The sequence below is a fragment of the Lolium rigidum genome, chromosome 4 (genome assembly GCF_022539505.1).
Source record: "Lolium rigidum isolate FL_2022 chromosome 4, APGP_CSIRO_Lrig_0.1, whole genome shotgun sequence".
In the NCBI taxonomy this organism is placed as follows: domain Eukaryota; kingdom Viridiplantae; phylum Streptophyta; class Magnoliopsida; order Poales; family Poaceae; genus Lolium; species Lolium rigidum.
This window is the reverse complement of record NC_061511.1, coordinates 139,544,538-139,565,479: the sequence shown is the minus strand read 5'-3', so window position 1 is coordinate 139,565,479 and position 20,942 is coordinate 139,544,538. Positions and strand designations below refer to the sequence as shown.

The 20,942-nt window shown below is 48.6% G+C and overlaps 2 protein-coding genes across 2 annotated transcripts; one reads left to right on the top strand and one right to left on the bottom strand.

Moving 5' to 3' along the window:
- The first annotated feature begins 6,563 nt into the window (after positions 1-6,563).
- LOC124649520 (microtubule-associated protein RP/EB family member 1C-like) lies at positions 6,564-9,173 on the top strand. The gene is made up of 5 exons (XM_047189132.1): positions 6,564-6,691; positions 7,354-7,460; positions 8,096-8,318; positions 8,411-8,524; positions 8,648-9,173. The coding sequence occupies exons 1-5, from the start codon at positions 6,566-6,568 to the stop codon at positions 8,975-8,977; spliced, it is 900 nt and encodes a 299-aa protein (XP_047045088.1). The 5' UTR covers positions 6,564-6,565; the 3' UTR covers positions 8,978-9,173.
- Positions 9,174-14,315: 5,142 nt separating this feature from the next.
- On the bottom strand, positions 14,316-15,721 carry LOC124647563 (probable pectinesterase 29). The gene is made up of 5 exons (XM_047187485.1): positions 15,483-15,721; positions 15,202-15,373; positions 14,886-15,083; positions 14,565-14,803; positions 14,316-14,475 (listed from the first exon to the last, which is right to left on the bottom strand). The coding sequence occupies exons 1-5, from the start codon at positions 15,719-15,721 to the stop codon at positions 14,316-14,318; spliced, it is 1,008 nt and encodes a 335-aa protein (XP_047043441.1).
- Positions 15,722-20,942: the final 5,221 nt, after the last annotated feature.

Here is a 20,942-nt window from a genome sequence, read left to right as displayed (position 1 = left end):
TGTTGAGCTCTCTTTTATATTGTTATGAGTTGTAATCGTACTTAAGTAGTATCTTAGGGTGTTCTCATAGGACCTGTGAGAGTACCAACTTGTTAAGACAATGTTTGTAATAAAGTATGGAGTGTTATGACCTGCAATGTTTCTGTTGTACCACTGCGAGGGATATGGCAAATTGTGAAGAAGTCCCTTCGCAAAGATCATATCAACGACTTGTATACTACAACATGCAGGTGGTATCTTGGGTCACCGCAACCGTGCGCTTGGTAGATCTTGTCTACAAATTTCCGGCAACCGTTAGGGCTGAGTATGGATGGGACAATGGAAGGAAGTGCCCATACTTGGTGTATTTGTCGATCACCACCAGTATACAATTGTAAGAGCCCGATTTTGGCAATCCTTCAACAAAGTCAAGGCTGATTGTGTTCCATGCCTCTGTGGGAATCGGTAGGGGATTAAGCAGTCCAGGGATACGGATGTGTTCCGCCTTCGCTTGCTGGCACACAGAGCATTGCCTCACATACTTCATAATGTCTTCTTTCATTTTTGGCCAGGAGAAGAGGGATTTTATTCTCCGATATGTTCCGAGAATTCTCGAGTGGCCGCCGACACCACTATCATGCAAGGATAATAAGATTGCCCGGTGTGCTTCCCCTGTTGTTTCCCAACCATATTCTGTTTTATGCTCGGATAAGCCCCTCGGCGTAGTGAGTAGCCTTGCGCATTAGGAGAAGCAATGCTCAACTCTTGTAGAAGTGTTTTTGCTTTGTCGTCCTTGTCATAGCCCTTAACAATAATCTCCAGCCACCTTGGACGACAAAGAGATATGGCATGAAGTTCATTGGCAGTAGGTATCCGAGATAGAGCATCAGCTGCTGAATTGTCTTTGCACTTCCGGTAAACCAATTTGTATTGCAAACCCATAAGTTTCACAAATGCCTTTTGCTGCATATCACTTGTGAGCTTTTGGTCAGATAGATGAACCAAGCTTCTATGATCAGTGATTATTGTGAACTGAGCATGTTGCAGGTACGAGCGCCATTTTTCCACCGCCAAGAGTATTGCCGTACACTCTTTTTCGTATGTGGACATGGTCCGGGCTGTGGGTCCCAAAGCTTTGCCGAGATATGCCGCGAGGATGGCCCCTTTGTGTTAGCACTGCTCCCACACCTCGTTTACTTGCGTCTGTTTCAACTGTGAATGGTATCGAGAAATCTGGCAGGGCCAAGACTGGAGCTGCAAGCATCTTTTCCTTGAGAAAGTCAAAAGCATGTTGCTCATTGTATGTCCAAGAGAACAACATGTTTTTCTTCAGGAGATTGGACAGTGTGCGACTAATCAAACTGTAGTTCCTGATAAACTTCCTATAGTAGCCGGTGAGGCCCAGGAAACCTCGCAATTGCTTTGCATTCTTAGGCACTGGCCAATTCTGAACTGCTTGCACTTTCGCCGGATCTGTTGCAACCCCTTGAGCACTGATTATATGCCCCAAATACTCCAACTTCTGTTGGGCAAAAGAGCACTTAGACTGCTTGACTGACAGCTCTTTCGCGAGAATGCGAAACACCTGCTCCAAGAGCATTATATGACTCTCCATGGTAGGGATGTAGATTAGGATATCATCCATGAAAACCAAAACATGCTTCCTCAATATCTCAGCGAAAAGGGCGTTCATGGTGGACTGAAATGTCGCTGGTGCATTCGTGAGACCGAATGGTATTACTCTGAATTCGTACAGCCCTTGATGAGTCTTGAATGCAGTCTTATGCTCATCAGCTGGTACCACTCTGATGTGATGATATCCTGCTCGAAGATCTATCTTAGTGAACCACTTTGCTCCGGCCAATTCATCAATGAGTTCATCAACAATTGGCATCGGGTACTTGTTTTTGATGGTGATGCACTTGAGGCCACGATAATCCACGCAGAACCTCCATGTGCCGTCTTTCTTGCACACCAGGATGACAGGTGACGCAAATGGGCTTGTACTCTCTTGAATGATTCCACTTTGCATCATTTCTTTCACTTTCTTCTCAATCTCTGATTTTTGGTGAGGAGCATACCGGTAGGGCTTTACATTCACCGGAGCAGCCCCAGCTACCATGGGAATTTGGTGATCAAATTTTCTATGAGGAGGCAAATTTTTTGGATCAGCAAACAGTTGACTGTATTTACTAATAACCGATTGAACTGCCGGTGGGACATCCTCTGCTACTGTGGGTGTCTCTTCGGTCATATTGTACAGCTCCATCATCTGACAGACTCCCCCTTTCTTGACCATCTTGGCAAGCTCCTGAACAGTCACAGGGGAGCACATCTGCGGTGTTTGGTTGCACACCACGCAATGTTATCCGTGTTCCGTCATGCTTAAAGCGCATTGTCTTGTTTTTTCGGTTCACCCACATCTTGCCATTATTTTGGTTCTCCAACCAATCCATCCCCGTAATAATGTCATAGGATGTGAGAGGTAGCAGCTTCAATTTAGTGGTGAATTTATGCCCTTGAGTGTACCAGGTAACTCGCAGGTAGCATCTTGTCACAGGTTAATCGTGCCACCACCCGCAACACCGACTTTGGCCATAGGAATGCTCACAGTTTCCATTTTCAGCTTGTCGGCTAATTGTTGACTCATGAAGTTGCTTGAGCTACCTGAGCCAATGAGTATCATGACTGACTGTTTCCCAATAACCCCTTCAAGACGCATGCTCCTGCGTCTTGTAGTACCGCAGGCTGCATGAACTGACAGCTTCATCATTTCTTCTGTTTCAGAATCTGCCGTATCAGAGTCTGCGCTCTCAGTTTCAATCGTTGGTGCTTCATCGGCAATATGCAAGGACTCCAGAAGCTCTTCCAGGACATGCAATTGCACCTGAGCAGGGCACTTGTGAACTGGGCTAAACTTTTCACCACACTTGAAACATTCCCCCCGTGCACGGTGCTGAGCTCTCAGAGAATCAAACTTTGATTGCACAGGTTCTTTTTCTTCTAGTTTCTTCTGTTTTTTGGAGGGGCCCCAAGAAATCCGGGCAGTTGGCCATGCTGTTTATACTTCAGTTTGAGTGTATCACGCTGGCTATACTTGTTATGTGGTGGAGAGATGTCCTCAAGCAATGAGAGCCTCCTGCGTTTGCGCCATAGAAAAAACCAGATCAACTGTGCTAGGGTTATGCAGTTTTATAGCTTTCATAATATCCGATTTGAGCCCAGCTAGGAAACGCCTGACGAAAAAGGTTTCATTATATGAGTGCTTGTATCGCAGATTTTTATGCATAAGCTCCTCGAATTCGCGAGCATACTCATCTACTGAATCAGTTTGCTTATGAGCAAAGAAACTGTCCATGATCCTAGCATACTTATCTCTATTAAATTTTGTGAAAACTCCTACACATAATTCTGGCCAAGTTGCAACACTATGCAATGCTTCATATGTTTGTAACCACAATGCGGCATTGCCTCTAAAATGCATAGTAGCAAAATCTACCCACAGATTTTTTTGAACATTGTAAAGCCTAAAGTACTTCTCACAACTCTTTTTCCACCACTTAGGATTATCACCATCAAAGTTAGGGAAATCAGATTTGGGTAATCTAGGACCATGACCATGCCTATTAGTATGAAACGTGTGTTCGGTTTCAGTTTGCTCATCTTCATCATCAATATCAGACAATGCATAAGTTTCAGTGTGGGTAACAGATCGCTCACCCCTGACCAGGGCACGGCTGGAGGTGAGATCCTCTCCCAGACCAGTACCCTGGAAGCGTTGTTGCGGACGGTGCCCTTCAGGCCAAAGCGGACCCGGGTCCCGATCAACGGACTCCGGCGTCGAGAGCTTGGGAGCGGCTGTCTCCATGGACGTCAGCCGTGTCGCCATCGACTGCTTCAATTCCTCCACCGAGCGATCCAAGCCGGTGTTGGCCTGAATTACCCTGTCGATGGTAGACTCCACCTTCGCAGCGCTCCGCACGAGATCCTGCTGCATTAGGGTGAGCTTGTCGAGCGCCGAGTTGATCTCGGTGATGCGAAGAGCGTTGGCCTGCCCCGCCTCTGCGGTCGCCTTGTTCGCCTCCATCGTCGCCGCCGGCAGCCGGTGCGGATCGGCGCGACAGTCATCTCCGCCATCTCCACCCGGCCGGATTTCGCCGTCGTGGAATACTATCCTCCGGCAGACCGAATTAGGGTACACCCGAGGGTGTTTTTCGCAGATCCGTAAGGATCCGCACTCGTCGTCCGGATTTATCGACAAGAATCAGGGATTCGCACATGGGAAGAAAAATCTAGAACCGAAACTGCTCTAGTACCACTTGCCACGACCTCGATCTCAGTCCTTGCGTCACGCACATGCAGCGGGATCTAGTCCTCGGTAAACAAGGGATGATACAGAGTTGCGCCGAAGTGAGAGAGGAGGAGGAAGCAGGGGATTAGGAATTATCCAATACAATGTTCATTGATGCCTCTCTAACCCTTGCCTAGCTCTGTAAGTACCGGTGCGTTGCCTTCCTTGGCTTGGGTCGTCCAGTCGCTGGGCTGACGGCCCAAGGCCCGCCTGATGTCACGCTTGCGGTGTCTTCGTGGGCCTGGTATCATAGCATAAGCAAATTTCGAATTTATGAAAATTCGCACGCCGGCCCTCCGCCCATCTCGATGGACACAACCATGGAATGACGTCGTGGAAATAGCGGTTTGGGTGTGTATTACTGCAATGGACTGAGATTTGTCGGAATTGATCGGAGAAATAACCAGCGTGGGAGAAAAACTAGCGTGGAAAAAACCGGTATGGGAGCGATGGACGAAAGGAAAGGCATGAAACAGAACACTGAACCTCCAAATTCTTTCTAAGTAGTAGTAGAGATTTTATGATTTTTTCTCTTGTGATATGCTATCTAGCAATGAAAAACTTGATGTGCTTTCCTTTTAATCGTTTTACCGTGAAATAGATTTCGCACATGGATAAAACTTTTTGCAGCTCTCCCTAAGAAGCTTTCAGATTGAACCATTTGTTGTACCCGACAATACTGGGGTTAACCTAGCAGCTATCCCTAAGAAACTTTTCGCGTTTCCCATTTTTTAATTTATAAAGATATACATAGTGGGGAACCCACTGTTCAGCCTCAAAACAATACTAGAGTTAGAGAGGGAGGTTCATCTACACAATTCACTTGTGATGCACATGGTGATGCTTGTTCCGAGTACTGATGCATAGTTTGTGTCGTCCATTGATTAGGTAATGAAAGGCTCCTTCGGGTTAATGCATTGATCGATCAACCAGTAATTGCTTCTTGCATGCACATTGCACACTTAGCTTCTTCTTTTATGCTTATTCATGATGCATGTTCTTCAGAGGATAGATTCTGATCCCAATACACCTGCTACGTGACCTTCGCCCAGCCTTTGTCTTCGATGCATGCAACGCAACTGAGCTCAACGTGCCGGTTGGTCCACACACACCAATACCTTATGTCGCCTCCGCAGCCGCTCCACCTCCTCTTGCTCAAACCATGGCAGGGAAGGTGTGGATTTGGGTTAGGGATTTGGGAACAAATGAATAGATTGATGTGGGTCATGAGAGAATATGGAGGTATTATGCAAAACTTTTGATACTCAAATGTGCAATTTGCCAGTGGCATGCCACCCGTTGACCTCTCAAACAACTATTGAGACTACTTGGCCTCAACTTGTAATTATTGGACTAAAATGCAGTTAATGGACAAGTTTTAGAATTAGTAGCGTATTTGGCTCTTTTTTTTTTACATTGTGAACTTGTAATGCAAGTTTCAGGAGGAGAGCAGGACCACCCGTTTAATCACACACACGGCTACTCGTAGCAAAAGCAACGGGCAGAATTTGCTGAAACCAAAAAGGCTTCACACTGGTCCAGCTAAAAACAGCGCCTGCCCAGCCCAACGCGTGACGGCTGTACCACGGCTACGATCCAAATTTGAAATCTCCGACCCCTACCAAATTACGAGATAGCCCTTGTACACCCCGACCTCTCCCAACGGTCGGACGAATCCAGCCGTCCCACGCGCACCCCCGCGCTCGCATCCGCCCGTCCAAATTCAAACTCGCACCGCGAGAGGGGCAGAACCGTCCGACCCAAATGTCTCTCTCACCTTATATCTCTCCGCTCCCCCACCGCCGAATCCCCAACGCCGCCGCATTCGAAAAAAACCTTCCTCGCGAAACCCCAGCCCCAGCCCCGCTCCTCCGCTCCCCATCTCGTCTCCGGGCGCGCGCGCGAGAGGGGAGAGGTTCGAGCCCGCGGCGGCGGCGGCGGAGATGTCGGTCAACAACATCGGGATGATGGACGGCGCCTACTTCGTGGGGCGCAACGAGATCCTCTCCTGGATCAACACCACGCTGCAGCTCGGCCTCGCCAAGGTCGAGGAGGTACGTACGGCCTTTCTCTCTCTCTCTCTCCTCCGCCGATCTGCGAATGGCGGGGTTTCCGCTGGATCTGCTGCCGCTGTGATTCGGGTTCGATTCGTTCCGTTTTTTGGGGGTGGGTCGCTGAGATGGCGTTTGTTATTTTCGTATGCAGGCGGCGCCGGGCGCGGTGGCGTGCCAGCTCATGGACGCGGCGCACCCCGGGGCGGTGCCCATGCACAAGGTCAACTTCGACGCCAAGAACGAGTACGACATGATCCAGAACTACAAGGTCCTACAGGACGTCTTCACCAAGCTCAAGATCACCAAGGTGCGCTCGGGTTCCCTTCCTTCTCCCCCCCCCCCCCCTACTCGCATGGATGAAATCCTGCTTTGTTTGTTGATGTACTGCTAATGGCGCCCCGATTATTGCTCAGACCAATAGTTCTCATTTACAATTTCGACTTCTGTTCAGTAGCATGTAATTTTCTTAAGGGGGTGAGTAGTTACCACAAACAGAGAGGTTTAGTTTTAGTTGTGGCAGAAATCTGTGATGCTCTAATGTCGACGCAACAGAAAACTTAACCTGGATTCCATGTCACTGGACCACAAATTGGGCAATTGGCTAGTCGCTTGATGCGCATACATATAATTTATGGATTGTGGAAGTTACAGTCGAGTCACAGAAACTTTAGGTTGTGAAAATACAGATCTAAATTAGTACTAGCTCATAAGTACAGTGAGAAGAAGGTTCCCTTGTGCATTACACATACTAATTTTAAACTGTGCACAACCTTGCATATATTGGTGTTTTGTGCTATCTGGAAAGTTGCCTTTTGTCATCACAACTGTGTAAAAACTGGAATTCAATCCTTCTTTAGGACATGGGAAATCTTGATTCTTATTGAGCATAATATTGGTGTCAAGTTTATTTGTTGTTATTCCATATAGACTTTTTGTGCAACTAAACATGTTCTTTGCTCATTGTCGCAGCACATTGAAGTGAATAAGCTCATCAAAGGAAGGCCCCTAGACAACCTGGAGTTCATGCAATGGCTGAAAAGATACTGTGATTCTGTCAATGGAGGTTCAATGAGCAGGTAGTCAGCCACCCTCTTTCTGTGGGCAATTTACCCTCTTTCTGTAGCATATATGGACAATTTACCCTCTCTCTGTGGCATATATGGACAATTTACCCTCTTTCTGTAGCATATACTGACAATTCACCTGGTACCATTTTTCAATTGCTTAGTTCTGTTTAGTCAGCCACCCTCTTTTATGTGGCATATATGGGAAGTTAAATCCTCTTTCTGTAGCATATATGGACAATTTACCCTCTTTTATGTGGCATATATGGGAAGTTAAATCCTCTTTCTGTAGCATATATGGACAATTTACCCTCTCTCTGTGGCATATATGGACAATTTACCCTCTTTCTGTAGCATATACTGACAATTCACCTGGTACCATTTTTCAATTGCTTAGTTCTGTTTAGTCAGCCACCCTCTTTTATGTGGCATATATGGGAAGTTTATCCTCTTTCTGTAGCATATATGGACAATTTACCCTCTCTCTGTGGCATATATGGACAATTTACCCTCTTTCTGTAGCATATACTGACAATTCACCTGGTACCATTTTTCAATTGCTTAGTTCTGTTTAGTGTTACCAATTGTGCTATTGTCATCAAAGTGTTCTGAACACTTGCGTTTGTTGTTGTGTTATGAACATACAGCTACAATGCCATTGAGAGAAGAGACAGCAGCAAGGGTGGCAAAGAGACCAACAGAAGGACGTCAGTGACATCTCACGCGCCTCCCAAGTCTGCATCTGCCACCCATAAAGCTCAGGCCTCATCACATGGGGCTAAGAGGGCAAATGGACATGCTTCAAATGCTCCACAGCGAAGCGCAAAGCCAGCTCCAGCTAACACTGCAGGACCAGCTTATGATGCACAGGTGAGCATATTACCTCATATGAACACTTGCATGATTTTCTTGCAACTCTTGGTATTGCGTAAGTCTTGTATTCTGACAATGATGCTCTGCAGATGACCGAGCTGAAGCTCCTTGTTGATAGTGCTGAGAAAGAGAGAGATTTCTATTTCTCCAAGCTGCGGGATGTTGAGATCTTGTGCCAGAGCCCTGAGGTCGAGCACTTAGCAGTAAGTAGCAGAAATACCTAACCATTCGCCTAGTTTGTGTTACTTTTTGACTTCGAGACTTGCAGCTGAAAGCAACAATGACTTTGATCCCTGTTAATGATGAAATTTTAATCCTGTCTGCAGATTGTGAAGGCTATTCAGAAGATACTGTATGCATCTGAGGACGACCCCTCGACTTTGGCGGAAGCACAGGCGGAGATGGTGGCGCAGCATAACCAGCAGCTGCAGCAGCAGCCAATGCTGAGCCCCATCCTGGAGGCATCAGAGGCCCCGAGCATCACCCCCAAGGACTCGTCTGAGGAGAGCTTGATGAGACAGGAAGCAGCTGCGGCGCACAAGAGGAAGAGTATCTCTGACATGGAGGAGTTCGAGATGGGATCTAGCTCCAGGCTGAGGCTCTCCGACGTCTCCGACGTGCAGCTGTGCGGTTCACCCTTGATGAGCTTCACCTGAAAGGAGGAACTGATTGTTCTTGCAGTGTGGGAGGAGTTGTCATATCTTGTTATGACTCGTCAGGTTGTTGGACCGCTGGAGTTACATGGTGTCTCTCTGTTGGTGTTTGGAATGTTTGCTTTGTGGTTTTGTTTGTTTGTATGGTGGTATAATGTGTGTGCTCTTGTGAGACTGGAGGTGATCATGCTTATGTGATATTATGTGCCACATCATCTGTGGCATTTTGAAGCACATAATGGAAATAGTCCCTTTTATCTTTGGTCATGTTGTTTCTTGCTCTGCCCAGGAGATGCTAGTGTAAAGTGCAGTGTTGTTTCTTGCAATTGTTTGATGCTGGTTTAGATCGGTGATTTGTTTCTTCTGCACCAAGGATTGGAAGATACGTTTCACGAGCAAAGTTTCTCTTGACTAAGCTCTTGTCTAAGCTCTTCTCTATGAAAGGTGTAGGAATCTCGTAGGATTTTGCATGATTTCAATCTTAAGGTTTCCTATTAATGGTGCGCATAGAATTCTTGTGAATTTATTTGCATATGTGTGCACCTGCGTGCAATCTCAGCAGCATCTTCCTATTTCTTCTGCAATATGCTGGCTTAGGTCACTGATTTGTTTCACTTGGGTACTTCTGAAGGTCACTGATTTGCTTCACCTGGGTACTTCTGAAGTAGTATATCTCAATTATATAGGAAGACGAATGTCCACTCGCAGCTACGTGTGAACCTGCAGGCAATCTCAGATTCTTGTTTCTTCTGTCGTATGCTGGCTTAGGTCACTGATTTGTTTCACTCTGTTAAATAAAGTAGTTGTCGCATAAACAACCAAGGATTGGAAGACACATATCATGCGCTAAGCTCGGGTTGATTATAATTTTCAGCATCTTTGGATACCCCGCTCCTTGGCTGAATCTTCAAGTATCTTATTCTTTTCACTACGTTTGCATTTTGCCGATAAAAGGGTAATATATCTATATTAAATCCTGGCCTCAACACCAAACTCAATATTACATCGAGGATGCACAAAAGCAAATTATTAAAAATAAAAATACAACTAATGCACATAATAACAAACAGCAACACCAACAACCGCCTAGGCAACACACGGGCCCGACAATGTTCTAAAAAAGCGATGCCTTCAGTAAGAGCATCTTCACCGGCAGCCCCCAAATAGGCGCCGGCAGGGGCGCCGACACCTCCTTTTGGGGGACGTCGGCACAACATCCTCTATTTGGGGGAGCTGCTCCCACACCGGCGCCCTCAAACAGGCGGTCCGATAGATAATTTGAAGTTGAAATCTCAAACACAACCATAGAAATTCGAATAAGTCTACGAATATGAAGTTGGGCCAACACACGGCCACCAAATACGAATAGGTTTTGAAATAAGAAGTTTGGGCCAATAGACGGCCACCTGATTGTCGTTTCCGGCGCAAAAAAAATGGCTTTGAAGCCAGATGATCGCATGATCACACAAAGGAGGTCACGGGCGGCGCAACCTCGACGGCTTCCTCATCGGCGGCTGGCGGCAGCTCCGTCGCTGCAACAGGATCCACGGTCGTCGGGGGAGGTATGAACGCGGACGGTGCCGGGGTAGACATGAACGCGGACGGTGCCGGGGTAGACATGAACGCAGACAGTGGCTGTGGAGACATGAATGCGGACGGTGGCGGTAGAGACATGAACGCGAACGGTGCCGGGGTAGACATGGACGGTGCTGGGGGAGACGCCGATGCAGCTCGCGCCGCCATCACCTCTTGGCCGATGCGTTCGTAGTACATCTCGTGCCACGCCCGTGCCAAGGGGTCCATCTTCTCCATGTTGGCCATCAAGATTTTCGATTTTGAGACATTTTGGCCAACGATAGCTGCGTCGCTTCGTTGTTGGCCTTCATGGCAGCGGCCGCCGCTTCCATCTTCGCCGCCTCCACCCTCTCCCTCTCCAACTCGATCTTGGCATCTTGCTTGTCGAGGATGGCCTTCCACACGACGACGGCTCTATCGGCAGCTTCCTTGTTCTCCACCGAGAACGAGGTGATCATCTTCTCGATGGAGGCGACCATGGCTGCCAATACCGGTGCCATATTCCTGTCGGCCTTGGCCTTCTTGTTGCCAATGGGGCGCCCGGTGGAGGCACCGGCTGGATCGACCGGCCCATCTTCCCCGTCCTTCAAGAGAGTGTGGAGGAGGTCGTCCCATTTCTTGCAACCTTGGAGCTTGTTGAAGCAATGCATAAACGGAAAGTCTTTGTCCTCGTGTTGGTGCTTGTACATTTCGAGGTCTTTGAGCATCTATTCATATGCAACAACATTGATCACCAATTCATATGCAACAAGTTGGATCATCAATTTATATGCAACAATATTGATCACCAATTCATATGCAACAAGTTGGATCATCAAATCATATGCAACAACATTGATCACCAATTCATATGCAAATAAGATAGGCATAGATCATACCCAATCCACCATCATCGTGACGCTCTCCTTCCGTGCCTTGATCTTCTCATAGTAGCCGTGGAACTTGCTACACGACCCCTTGATCAAGTTCCAACGGTGAGAGAGGGCGCCCTCGTTCCGGTTCATCTCTATGGTGGCGTAATCACCATAGTTCTTCTTCTCGTTGAAACAATCAAGGATGCACTTGTAATACTTGTCCCCGATTTGGTTTGCACCGGTGATGGGGCAAAAGCTCACTTGCTTCCACGCCTCGATGAGGCATTCATCCTCCAAGGACCTCCACCTCAGACCACGAGTGCCGGCGAAACACCTGCGCGTCCTCCTCACGCTCGCGCTGGTCTCGGCGTCGATCTACTCCTCCTGGACTTCCTCCTCACCTTCGTCCTCGTCGGCCTCTTCTTCGTAGTCGTCGACCGGGGGTTCGTAGGCATGGCCGCGTATGATGCCGTTCGCAGATCTCCTCCTCGCCGGCAATCTACATAAAGTTACAATCTTTGAGTCGCCGCCGGTGTCTACGATGCACACAACACATAGAAAGAAAGGAAACGCACCTTGTCCTGGCCCATGGACACGCCGGACCTGCTGCCGAACACCTGCTGGGTGCGCCAGCCGTCACTGGGGAAGAGGTCGCGGGGAAGGCCGGTGCCGTCCGTCACGTGGCCCTGGGTGCGGCGCAGGTCAGGCGAATCGTTCAGGTAGGGGAAGCGGAAGGCACCGCTGCCCCGAGCTGTTGAATCCGGCGAGAACGGGGCGTTGTTGTCGACGGTCATGTCGCTATCGCCGAACTCGGGGGAGTAGCGGGCGCGGCCATCCATCTCCGACAGCCGCATCTGCGAGATTGACGGCGCGTTTGCGGTGTACCCCGCGTAGTAACCCGGCGACGACGGGGAGCTCGAGATGCTGTTTAGGCTGCCGCCCAAGCTCAGGCACGCTTCCGCAGAGGCCACCGCTTTCGCTGCGTCGAGGGCGGCGATGCGGCGCCTCCTGTGGTCGGCCGTGACGAAGGCGCGGCGTTCCATCTCCGTCTCCCGGTCCTCCTGCAACATGGTCAACGGCTTCTCCTTCGGCGTGACGGTGCGCGTCTTCGGCGGCGCCTTCGTCGGCGGCTTCGCTGCCTTCGCCGGAGCCCTTCTCTTCGGTGGCATGGCGCGACGGCGAGGGTTTTCGGGTTCGAGGCTGGATGTGAGATTGAGCGGCTGGCGGGAGAAATGAGCAGCGGAGGGGACGGGGTTTTGGGGGAGAAGATGTATATTTTGTTGTTGTGTGGCTGACAGGCGGCTCCCACGCCCAAAATTTTCAGCATCGCGAGGCGCCGGCGCGCCCGATTCACGTCCTTGGTGAAGTGGCCAGCACGGGGTTGCCGGCGCTTATGTTGGGCTCCAAAAATCACCGGCACCGTTTGGAGCGCGCCGATGCGAGCCATTTTCGCCCCCAGCCGTCAAAAAGCTATCAGGCCGCTATCGGGACCACCGGTGGAGATGCTCTAAGGTAACGACACATAAGTGTCACTTTAGTCGAATCCAGTCAAAGACTAAATCATGAGTATTCATCATGGAAAACAAGCAGTTCCATGCAATGCGTCAACAACGATGTTGGACGAAAGTAAGGAGAAGCTGTGTATGATTCAGGACACGCTGAGCGATCTGTTCATGAAGGTAACAATCCTGGATATGCTGAGCTGCGTCGTCCATTGAGCCTTCTATTTTGCTCGTAGTAACGATCCGTTCAGCACGGTATTGAATAATTGATGCCAGGTACGGGACGCCTGAACGACTTGAACTGCAATGCGATCCATGGCCATGTATGACAGACGAAGGGTTTTCACCCTAGAGCTCCCGGAACTGAAGTAGCACCACCAAGACTAACCACGATGTGTTGTCACATTCGCTGACCACCATCTTCAGTTCTTCTAGCTTTGACATTGCCGAACACAGAAAGACACCCATACTCATGTATGTGCCATGTCGTGTCCGAGACTACTCGGCAACACGCACAAATTTAACATGATCAACGCCACATGACTAAAAAGTGTACTATATGAAATTTGATTAACTTTGCCTATGAAGGTTGGGTGGTTAGGAGGGTGGTTGTACCCCCAGCCCACCAGAGTTCAAACCCCAGGTTTGACATCTGTGTGTCTCATAAAGGCGGAATATTCTTTCAGTGGGAGGCGACGTTCCCGTCGACAGCGAGGCGCCTGTGGTGACTTCGTCAATTTCAAGATCCAATCCGCCGGCTCGGTCTTCCGTAGGTGCTCATAGGGGTAGGGTGTGCGTGTGTGCGTTCATAGGGGTGAGTGTATGCAGTGTATGTGAGCGCCTGCGTTTGTACTGTGTTTCTCAAAAAAAAAAAGGTTGTACTTGAAAGATTGGTACACTAGCCAATTGAACTAAAAGTCCGAACTGATGGAAATAGATTAAATAGTGTATTTATATTCAACACTCTCTCTCATGTCTACGTCTAGGCTATTGGGTTCGGTACATGCCGCAGAATCTTCTTTTTGTTTTTAAAACTGCATGAGCAGGATCTTGAACTTGAAATCTATTGGCTCTGATACCATGAAAGATTGCTGCACTAGCCAATTGAATCAAAAGTTCAAAATAATGGAAAGAGACTAGGCAGTGTATTTATATTCAACAGTACCAACAAAACACTATTTTTGTAGACGAGTTTCATAGGATTTTGTATGATCTCAATCTTGAGGCTTTCTTTTCGTGCGAATAATCTTTGGGTCAAAGGAATGGTGCTATTCATTTGCGTAGGTATTCCTAATATCTCAATTATATAAGAACATATATAAGAAAATTCACTCCAACTGTAGCACACGTGTGCTTATCGCCCGGGGTCGTGCAATTTCAGCATCTTCCTGTCCAAACAATCCTGACAGACTATCTTGGCTGCGCGGCGAGCCAGCCATCGGCGGAGACGTATGACACATTGACGAAGTTGGCGATTTCCTGGGAGCTGAGCGTCTTTTCCCATGGCACCCGCCCGGTCGTGTTGGACCCCTTCCCCGTGCATCCAGATTCCACCATCGTCAGCGAGCCCCTGCAGGCAACGAAATCAAATCAAAATCAGTCTCCATGAGCATAGATGTGCAGCAGCTCACATGCCGATTACTCCAATTTTGAACTCACTCTTGGCCCTTGTAGTTCCAGGCGTCCCAGCCCTGGCTGACCACCACGTCCGACATGTCCGTCTGGTAGAAGATGACCCTGGCGTACGCACGCCAAGCGCGGCCGAGGTACGCCGGCGTGACGCCGCTCACCTTGCCCCCGTTAAACACGAACCCGGTGCCGTCTTGTGCACTGTTCCGCCCGTGGGCCGTGATGAAGCCCGGCGTCACCGACGACCTCCCCGTCGACACCTCGCACCCCTGCACACACAGGCACATTCCGTCATCCACAGCCCATCCTCCATGCATAATGTGTGATGGAGCTCTAGGGTTTTGGCCGGACCTGGAAGATGGTTTGGCCGTTGCCGAAGATGAAGTCCGTGGAGCCTTCGATGTAGCAGTTCTCGTAGTAGTGCCTCCCGAACAGGTCGCTCAGCGTGTCCTGGACGCTGATGAAGCCGCAGCGGTAGAACGAAGACCGGTCTCCGGCCACCAACGCCGCCACCGCAGGCGCCATGTTGCTCACCCCGTCGTACGTGTTCTGCAACCACGGGTCCATCCACACGCGGAAAAATAAAATCTTAATTCGTATGCAACAAGTCGCGACCCATTTCGCACACAAAAAAAAGTCGTGATCAAGTCAACGGACGACGGCCGACCTTGAAGCTGATGTCGCGGGCCATGAAGTCGGTGGGATAGCAGGTGAAGGTCGGGGAGCTGGCGGTGACGGTGTCCCCGCCGGCGTGGTCGGCCCATTCGATGAACGTCTGGTCCTTCCCCTCGCCCTCCAGCAGGATGAAGCTCTTGTTTAAGGGCACCAACACCTTCTCGCTGCACCCATCACATGCACGCATCGAAAACACCGGACACAAAATCAGCATCGCTACTAGTACTATGCCACGGGGATGAAGATTATAGAGACGCGTTAATTGGTTATTACTAGTAAACGCCGGCGGCGACATGGATTCGGATCCACTGGTTGTTGCCCAAAGGGATGGAGTCGATGGCGGCTTGGACGGACTTGAAATCGGCAGGCTGCTTATTGTTCACGAAGATGCTCCTCACCACGCCACCTGCAGCGTCGCAGCCTCGAGGCGCGGTAGCCGTGAGAGCTAGCGCCACAGCTCCAATGGCTAAGACCAGTGTAGCCAGTGGGGTACTTACCCCAAGCTTCGTCATGGCGACTGATCTTGTTTTCGTTTCAAAGAGATGATATAGAAGAGACAAGTGAATGGTGATATAGTATGGAATAAATGGCGGCGTGCGAGGAATCGAGTTAAATTCGAGAGGGAGATCGGCGTGTTTGGAATGTGGCAGGATGGTTAGCCTGATTTTGGGAGGTAATTGATCCCAAATCAGGAATTTCTATAAGTACGCGCGCGAGCATGAATGCAGTCGTGATATCTTTCTATTATTTCACCGTGCACAGCCTTCTCTTCTTGCCTTCCCACAAATGTCGGGGGGGTTTTATTTCCTTCCATGGAAGCCCGCGCTTTTTGTTTCTTTTCGAATTACGGTAAATCCCGCGCTGAATGCTTACTATGTTACGAATTTACAACACCGTTTTTTCAAAACAAGACTATCTAGCATGGACTTATGAATACTTGCACCAATGTCAACAAACAAAACAGGAAATCATAGTTCTTAAATTAGACTTTCGAAAGGCCTTCGACATGATTGAGCATGGCACTATCCTGAAGATTGTGGAAGCAAGGAGGGATTTGGAGAAAGATGATTAAAGTGGATCAGCCTAATTTTTTCTTCACGGACTTCCTCTGTCCTTCTAAATGGCCTGGAAAACAGATTTTCTACAAGCCACGTGTCATACAAGGATTCGCTGTCACCGCTCTCTTTTTTTTTTAGAGCAACCACATATTTCATTAATCGAAAACCAAGTTACATAAAGCAACATATGTGGAAACTAAAAGACAAACCGGGATAAAATGATTATCCTGAATTTGTAGATAAAATCCTAAAAGATCGAGAAATACAAAACGATCCTTAGAGTTTCCTGCAACCACCATAGCCAGCGGCCGCCGTCTAAATCCACCGCCGCCGAGACGAACGCAAGAAGAGACGCCGAGCCTCCACCATTGCAAGATCCAAAAAGCACCATCGCCAAAGAGGCTTTGTGAGTCGATGAACGGGCTCCGCTGCAAGCGGCGAGGCACATGTCGTTGTGGCACGTCGACCGGGGACGTCCCCGTGCTGTCTTGGACCAAGATACGCCGCCTCCCATCGACGAAGTCGGAGAAGAACGGCATATCCACCACCTCCGGACCAACATCTTCGCTCTAGAAGAACCACCTCGCCCCGGCCCCCAGCGTCGTCGTGGACAACGACAAACGCCAGTGACACGTCGAGAAACAGATCTCGCCAGATCTGAAGAACGGCGAGAAGACCAAGCTGCCGACCTGAAAGATCGACAAGCACACTTTGCCAACAACTCCGAGATGCCGCCGTGAAGGTCGCCGCCGGTGTGGGAGTGGAGTTGTGGCAGATTTATTTGCCCGGGCGCCGCTCCCACCATCCTAACGACGCACCACAGCAGACAAGCCCTAACTACAAAACGGAGGAGGAACGAGGTCCCCTCCCCTCCTGCCGCTGGAGCGGCAAGCGGAGGGAGAGGGGCCCAGATCTCACGCCGGTGGAGATGGGATCTAGCTGCCCGCCGCCTCCTGGAGAGAGCAGGGGCAAAACGGTTCGCTGTGTGGATCGGAGGGCTCGTTATTAGAGACCCACCGCTCATCTTTGTGTTGGCAGCTGGCTTACTTCAATCTGCAAACAGAGCTGTGCTAAACCATTTGGTAACTGCACCACTGATAGTAAACTCTCCTTTCATTCTATATGCTAATGATACTATGTTAGTCAGGCCACTGCTAGTAGGAAATAGTTTATAGGTGTAAAAATAGTAGCAACGCATCTTAAAAATATCACGCCGTCCTGTATTTAGGAAAATACCGGCGGCATAATAAAATTTACTACGCCACTAGTATTTTTCTACCAGTGTGGTAGAAACAAAGTTGATCATCGCTACTATGGGTCCCAATGATCCGGTCCGACCTGGGAAAAAAAGGTGGCATGGCCCACTATGCTACGCCACCGTAGGCCATGTGGCCGATATTTTTAATCCAACTGAGGAGACATTGATCCCGCTCGCAGCCCAGCCCCCCGTGTGCCACTTCACTTCTCATCTCTCTTGCATTTCCTACTCGCCTCCACGCCCCGGATCCGCCATGTGCCACCCGTATCCGCCCAGCCCCATGCCGCCCACGTCGCCTTCGATCCTCCGCGCCCCATGCAGCCGTCTTCGTCCGCCCGTGTCGTCGCCTCGCTTCACACACTAGTAGGAAAAGGCTTATTAGTGGTGCACCAAAAATAGATTCTGTGGCGCATGGATGGTGCGCCACAGAAATTTCGCCACAAAAATAAGGTTTCTGTGGCGCACTTTCTCATGCGCCACAGAATTAAGGTTTCTGTGGCGCACCAGTACTTCGGTGCGCCACAGAAGTTCGTTTCAGTGCGCCACAGAAATTGCTCGTATTATACAAGATTTTGTGGTGCCTGCCATACACATACAGGTTATACACAGCAATATACATATATTATACAGATTATATACAGTTGCAGATATAATATAAATAGGATGTACATTGGACAGATATAACATAGACATCATCATCACATTACTTAGAGCCCGATCGAGATACATATATAGTGGCAAGTATCAAATATTTTACATACAACTCTTAATTCCTACAAATTTCACCATTTCGAGATACAAAGCGGTCTTCATCCGGTTCTTCCTTTGCTCCCTCCTCTCTACCCGCCAGGCTCGCTTGCATCGGGGACTTCATCCGATTCCTCCTCTGATTAAAATAGAAGAAAGTGAGACCAAGTCCAAGTCCGATGCACAAGAGAAATGAAATAAATGCCTCATACATTGTTGGTCAACACAAATATTAACATTTAGGGATGGCGTAAGTGAGACCAAGTCCGATGCACAAGAGATTGATATTTGTGCTATCTTATCAGGCTCACTTACGCCACCCCCAAGTGTACGGTGACCAAACATTTTAATCATCGGCGCTATCTCGAAGAAAGACCAAAATAAACGAATAAGTCCAACTCAAATACGAGCCAAGTAGTATCAACTAAATAGCATGCCTCATACTTTGTTGGTCGAAACAAATATTAACATCCAGGGATGGAGTCAGCGAGGCCAGGTAGGATGCACAAAAGATTGATATTTGTGTCATCGCACCAGGCTCGCTGGCTCCACCCGCAGTGTACAAGTGATCAAGTATTTTAATCATCGGCACTAAAATGGAAGAAAGGCCAATGCAATGAAGAAGTAGCTACTATGAACTAAATGGAATGCCTCATACTTTGTTGGTCGAAACAAATATTAACATTAAGAGATGGGGTCAGCGAGGCCAAGTAGGATGCACAAGAGATTGATATTTGTGTCATCACACCAGACTCGCTGGCGCCACCCCCGAGTGTACGTCATCGGCAAATGCAATTAAGAAGTGCCAACTCAAATAAGATACAAGTAGCTAGTATAAACTAAATGGAATGCCTCATACTTTGTCGGTCAAAAAAATATTAACATTAGGGATGGAGTAAGTGAGGCCAGGTAGGATGCACAAGAGATTGATATTTGTGTCATCACACCAGGCTCACTTGCTCCACCCCTGAGTGTACGAGTGACCAAACATTCTAATCATCGGCACTAAAATGGAAGAAAGGCCAATGCAATTAAGAAGTAGCTAGTATGAACTAAATGGAATGCCTCATACTTTGTTGGTCGAAACAAATATTAACATTCCGGGATGGCGTTAGTGAGGCCTGCAGGTAGGATGCACAAGAGATTGATATTTGTGACATCACATCAGGCTCACTAGCGTCACCCCGGAGTGTACCGTTGACCGAACATTCTAATCATCGGCACTAAAGTGTGTTTTTGCCTCAGGCTTTGCATCATTGGCTGAGCTAAGACATCAAGCATAGCTGTTGTTCTTATCAGTTTTTGCCTCAGCCTTTGCATCAGTGGCTGAGTGCAACCATCATAAGCATGCCATTTAAATCACACATTTTAGTATCTGTTCTTATCCAAGTTTTTGCCTCAGCCTTTGCATCATTGGCTGAGCTAAGACATCAAGCATAGTTGTTGTTCTTATCAGTTTTTTCCTCAGCCTTTACATCATTGGCTGAGTGCAACCATCATAAGCATGCCATTTAAATCACACATTTTAGTATTTATTCTTATCCAAGTTTTTGCCTCAGCCTTTGCATCAGCTGTTGTTCTTATCAGTTTTTCCCTCAGCCTTTCCATCATTGGCTGAGTGCAACCATCATAAGCATGCCATTTAAATCACACATTTTAGTATCTGTTCTTATCCAAGTTATTGCCTCGGCCTTTGCATCATTTGCTGAGCTAAGACATCAAGCATAGTTGCTGTTCTTATCAGTTTAACCAAGCTCAAGAAAAATCACAGCAGTCACAACACTCCAACACCATCTGGTCATTGAGAGCAATACCAACATAAGGATATTACTAACAAGCAACATCATCACATATGCCTGGATGAACAAATCATCCAAATAGGGACCTGACAAGTATATAACAGCAAGTAAAGCATAACTACTTATGTTGGTACTAAACCATGAGTTAAATGGGGCACCACATCTATATACCCACAATAGAGCAACCAAATCCATATATATAAACTTAGGGAATTACTTGGGGTCCAGGAAATAATCTCAGGCCAACCAAGTAATATAAAAATTACCCCACATTGCCAACTACACTCCATATGTCTTATCAGAGGATATATACTTGTAATGGCATAAGCAACATATCAGCAAGTTAATAACCGAGCCACTAGCACCATCTGGCTTAACACAAGGCCGTACACAGTGAGAGAGTAGTGGGAATAGCTCACAAGATCGGGGACGAAATAGTTGACGCCGGGGTTGCGTCCGCAGCACCATCCCGCCGGCGTCGAGGATGGAGTAGTCACCACATCACAACATCATCAGTAGCCAGCACCCCGGCGAGTACTAGGGTTAGAAGCGGCCGGTATCGGCCGGAGCAGAGGCCGGCGAAGGCGGCCAGGACCCCGACGAGTACTAGGGCTAGGGTCGTATGCGAGCAATTTAGGCCAGGGAAATCAAATCGAATAAGGGGATACTGTAGAGCCCGACGAGGCCGATCAAATCCCCACCTCGCCGACATTGACGAAGGCCAGAGGCGGCCGGGCAAGAGCGGGGGAAGGGAGGGGAGAGGTGGAGCTCACCGACGACAGGGGTGGAGGAGGAGGTTGACGACGACGGCATGGGTGCAGGAGGAGGAGGACGCGGCGGCTCCTCCTCCTTGACGCGGCGCCGGCCCCTC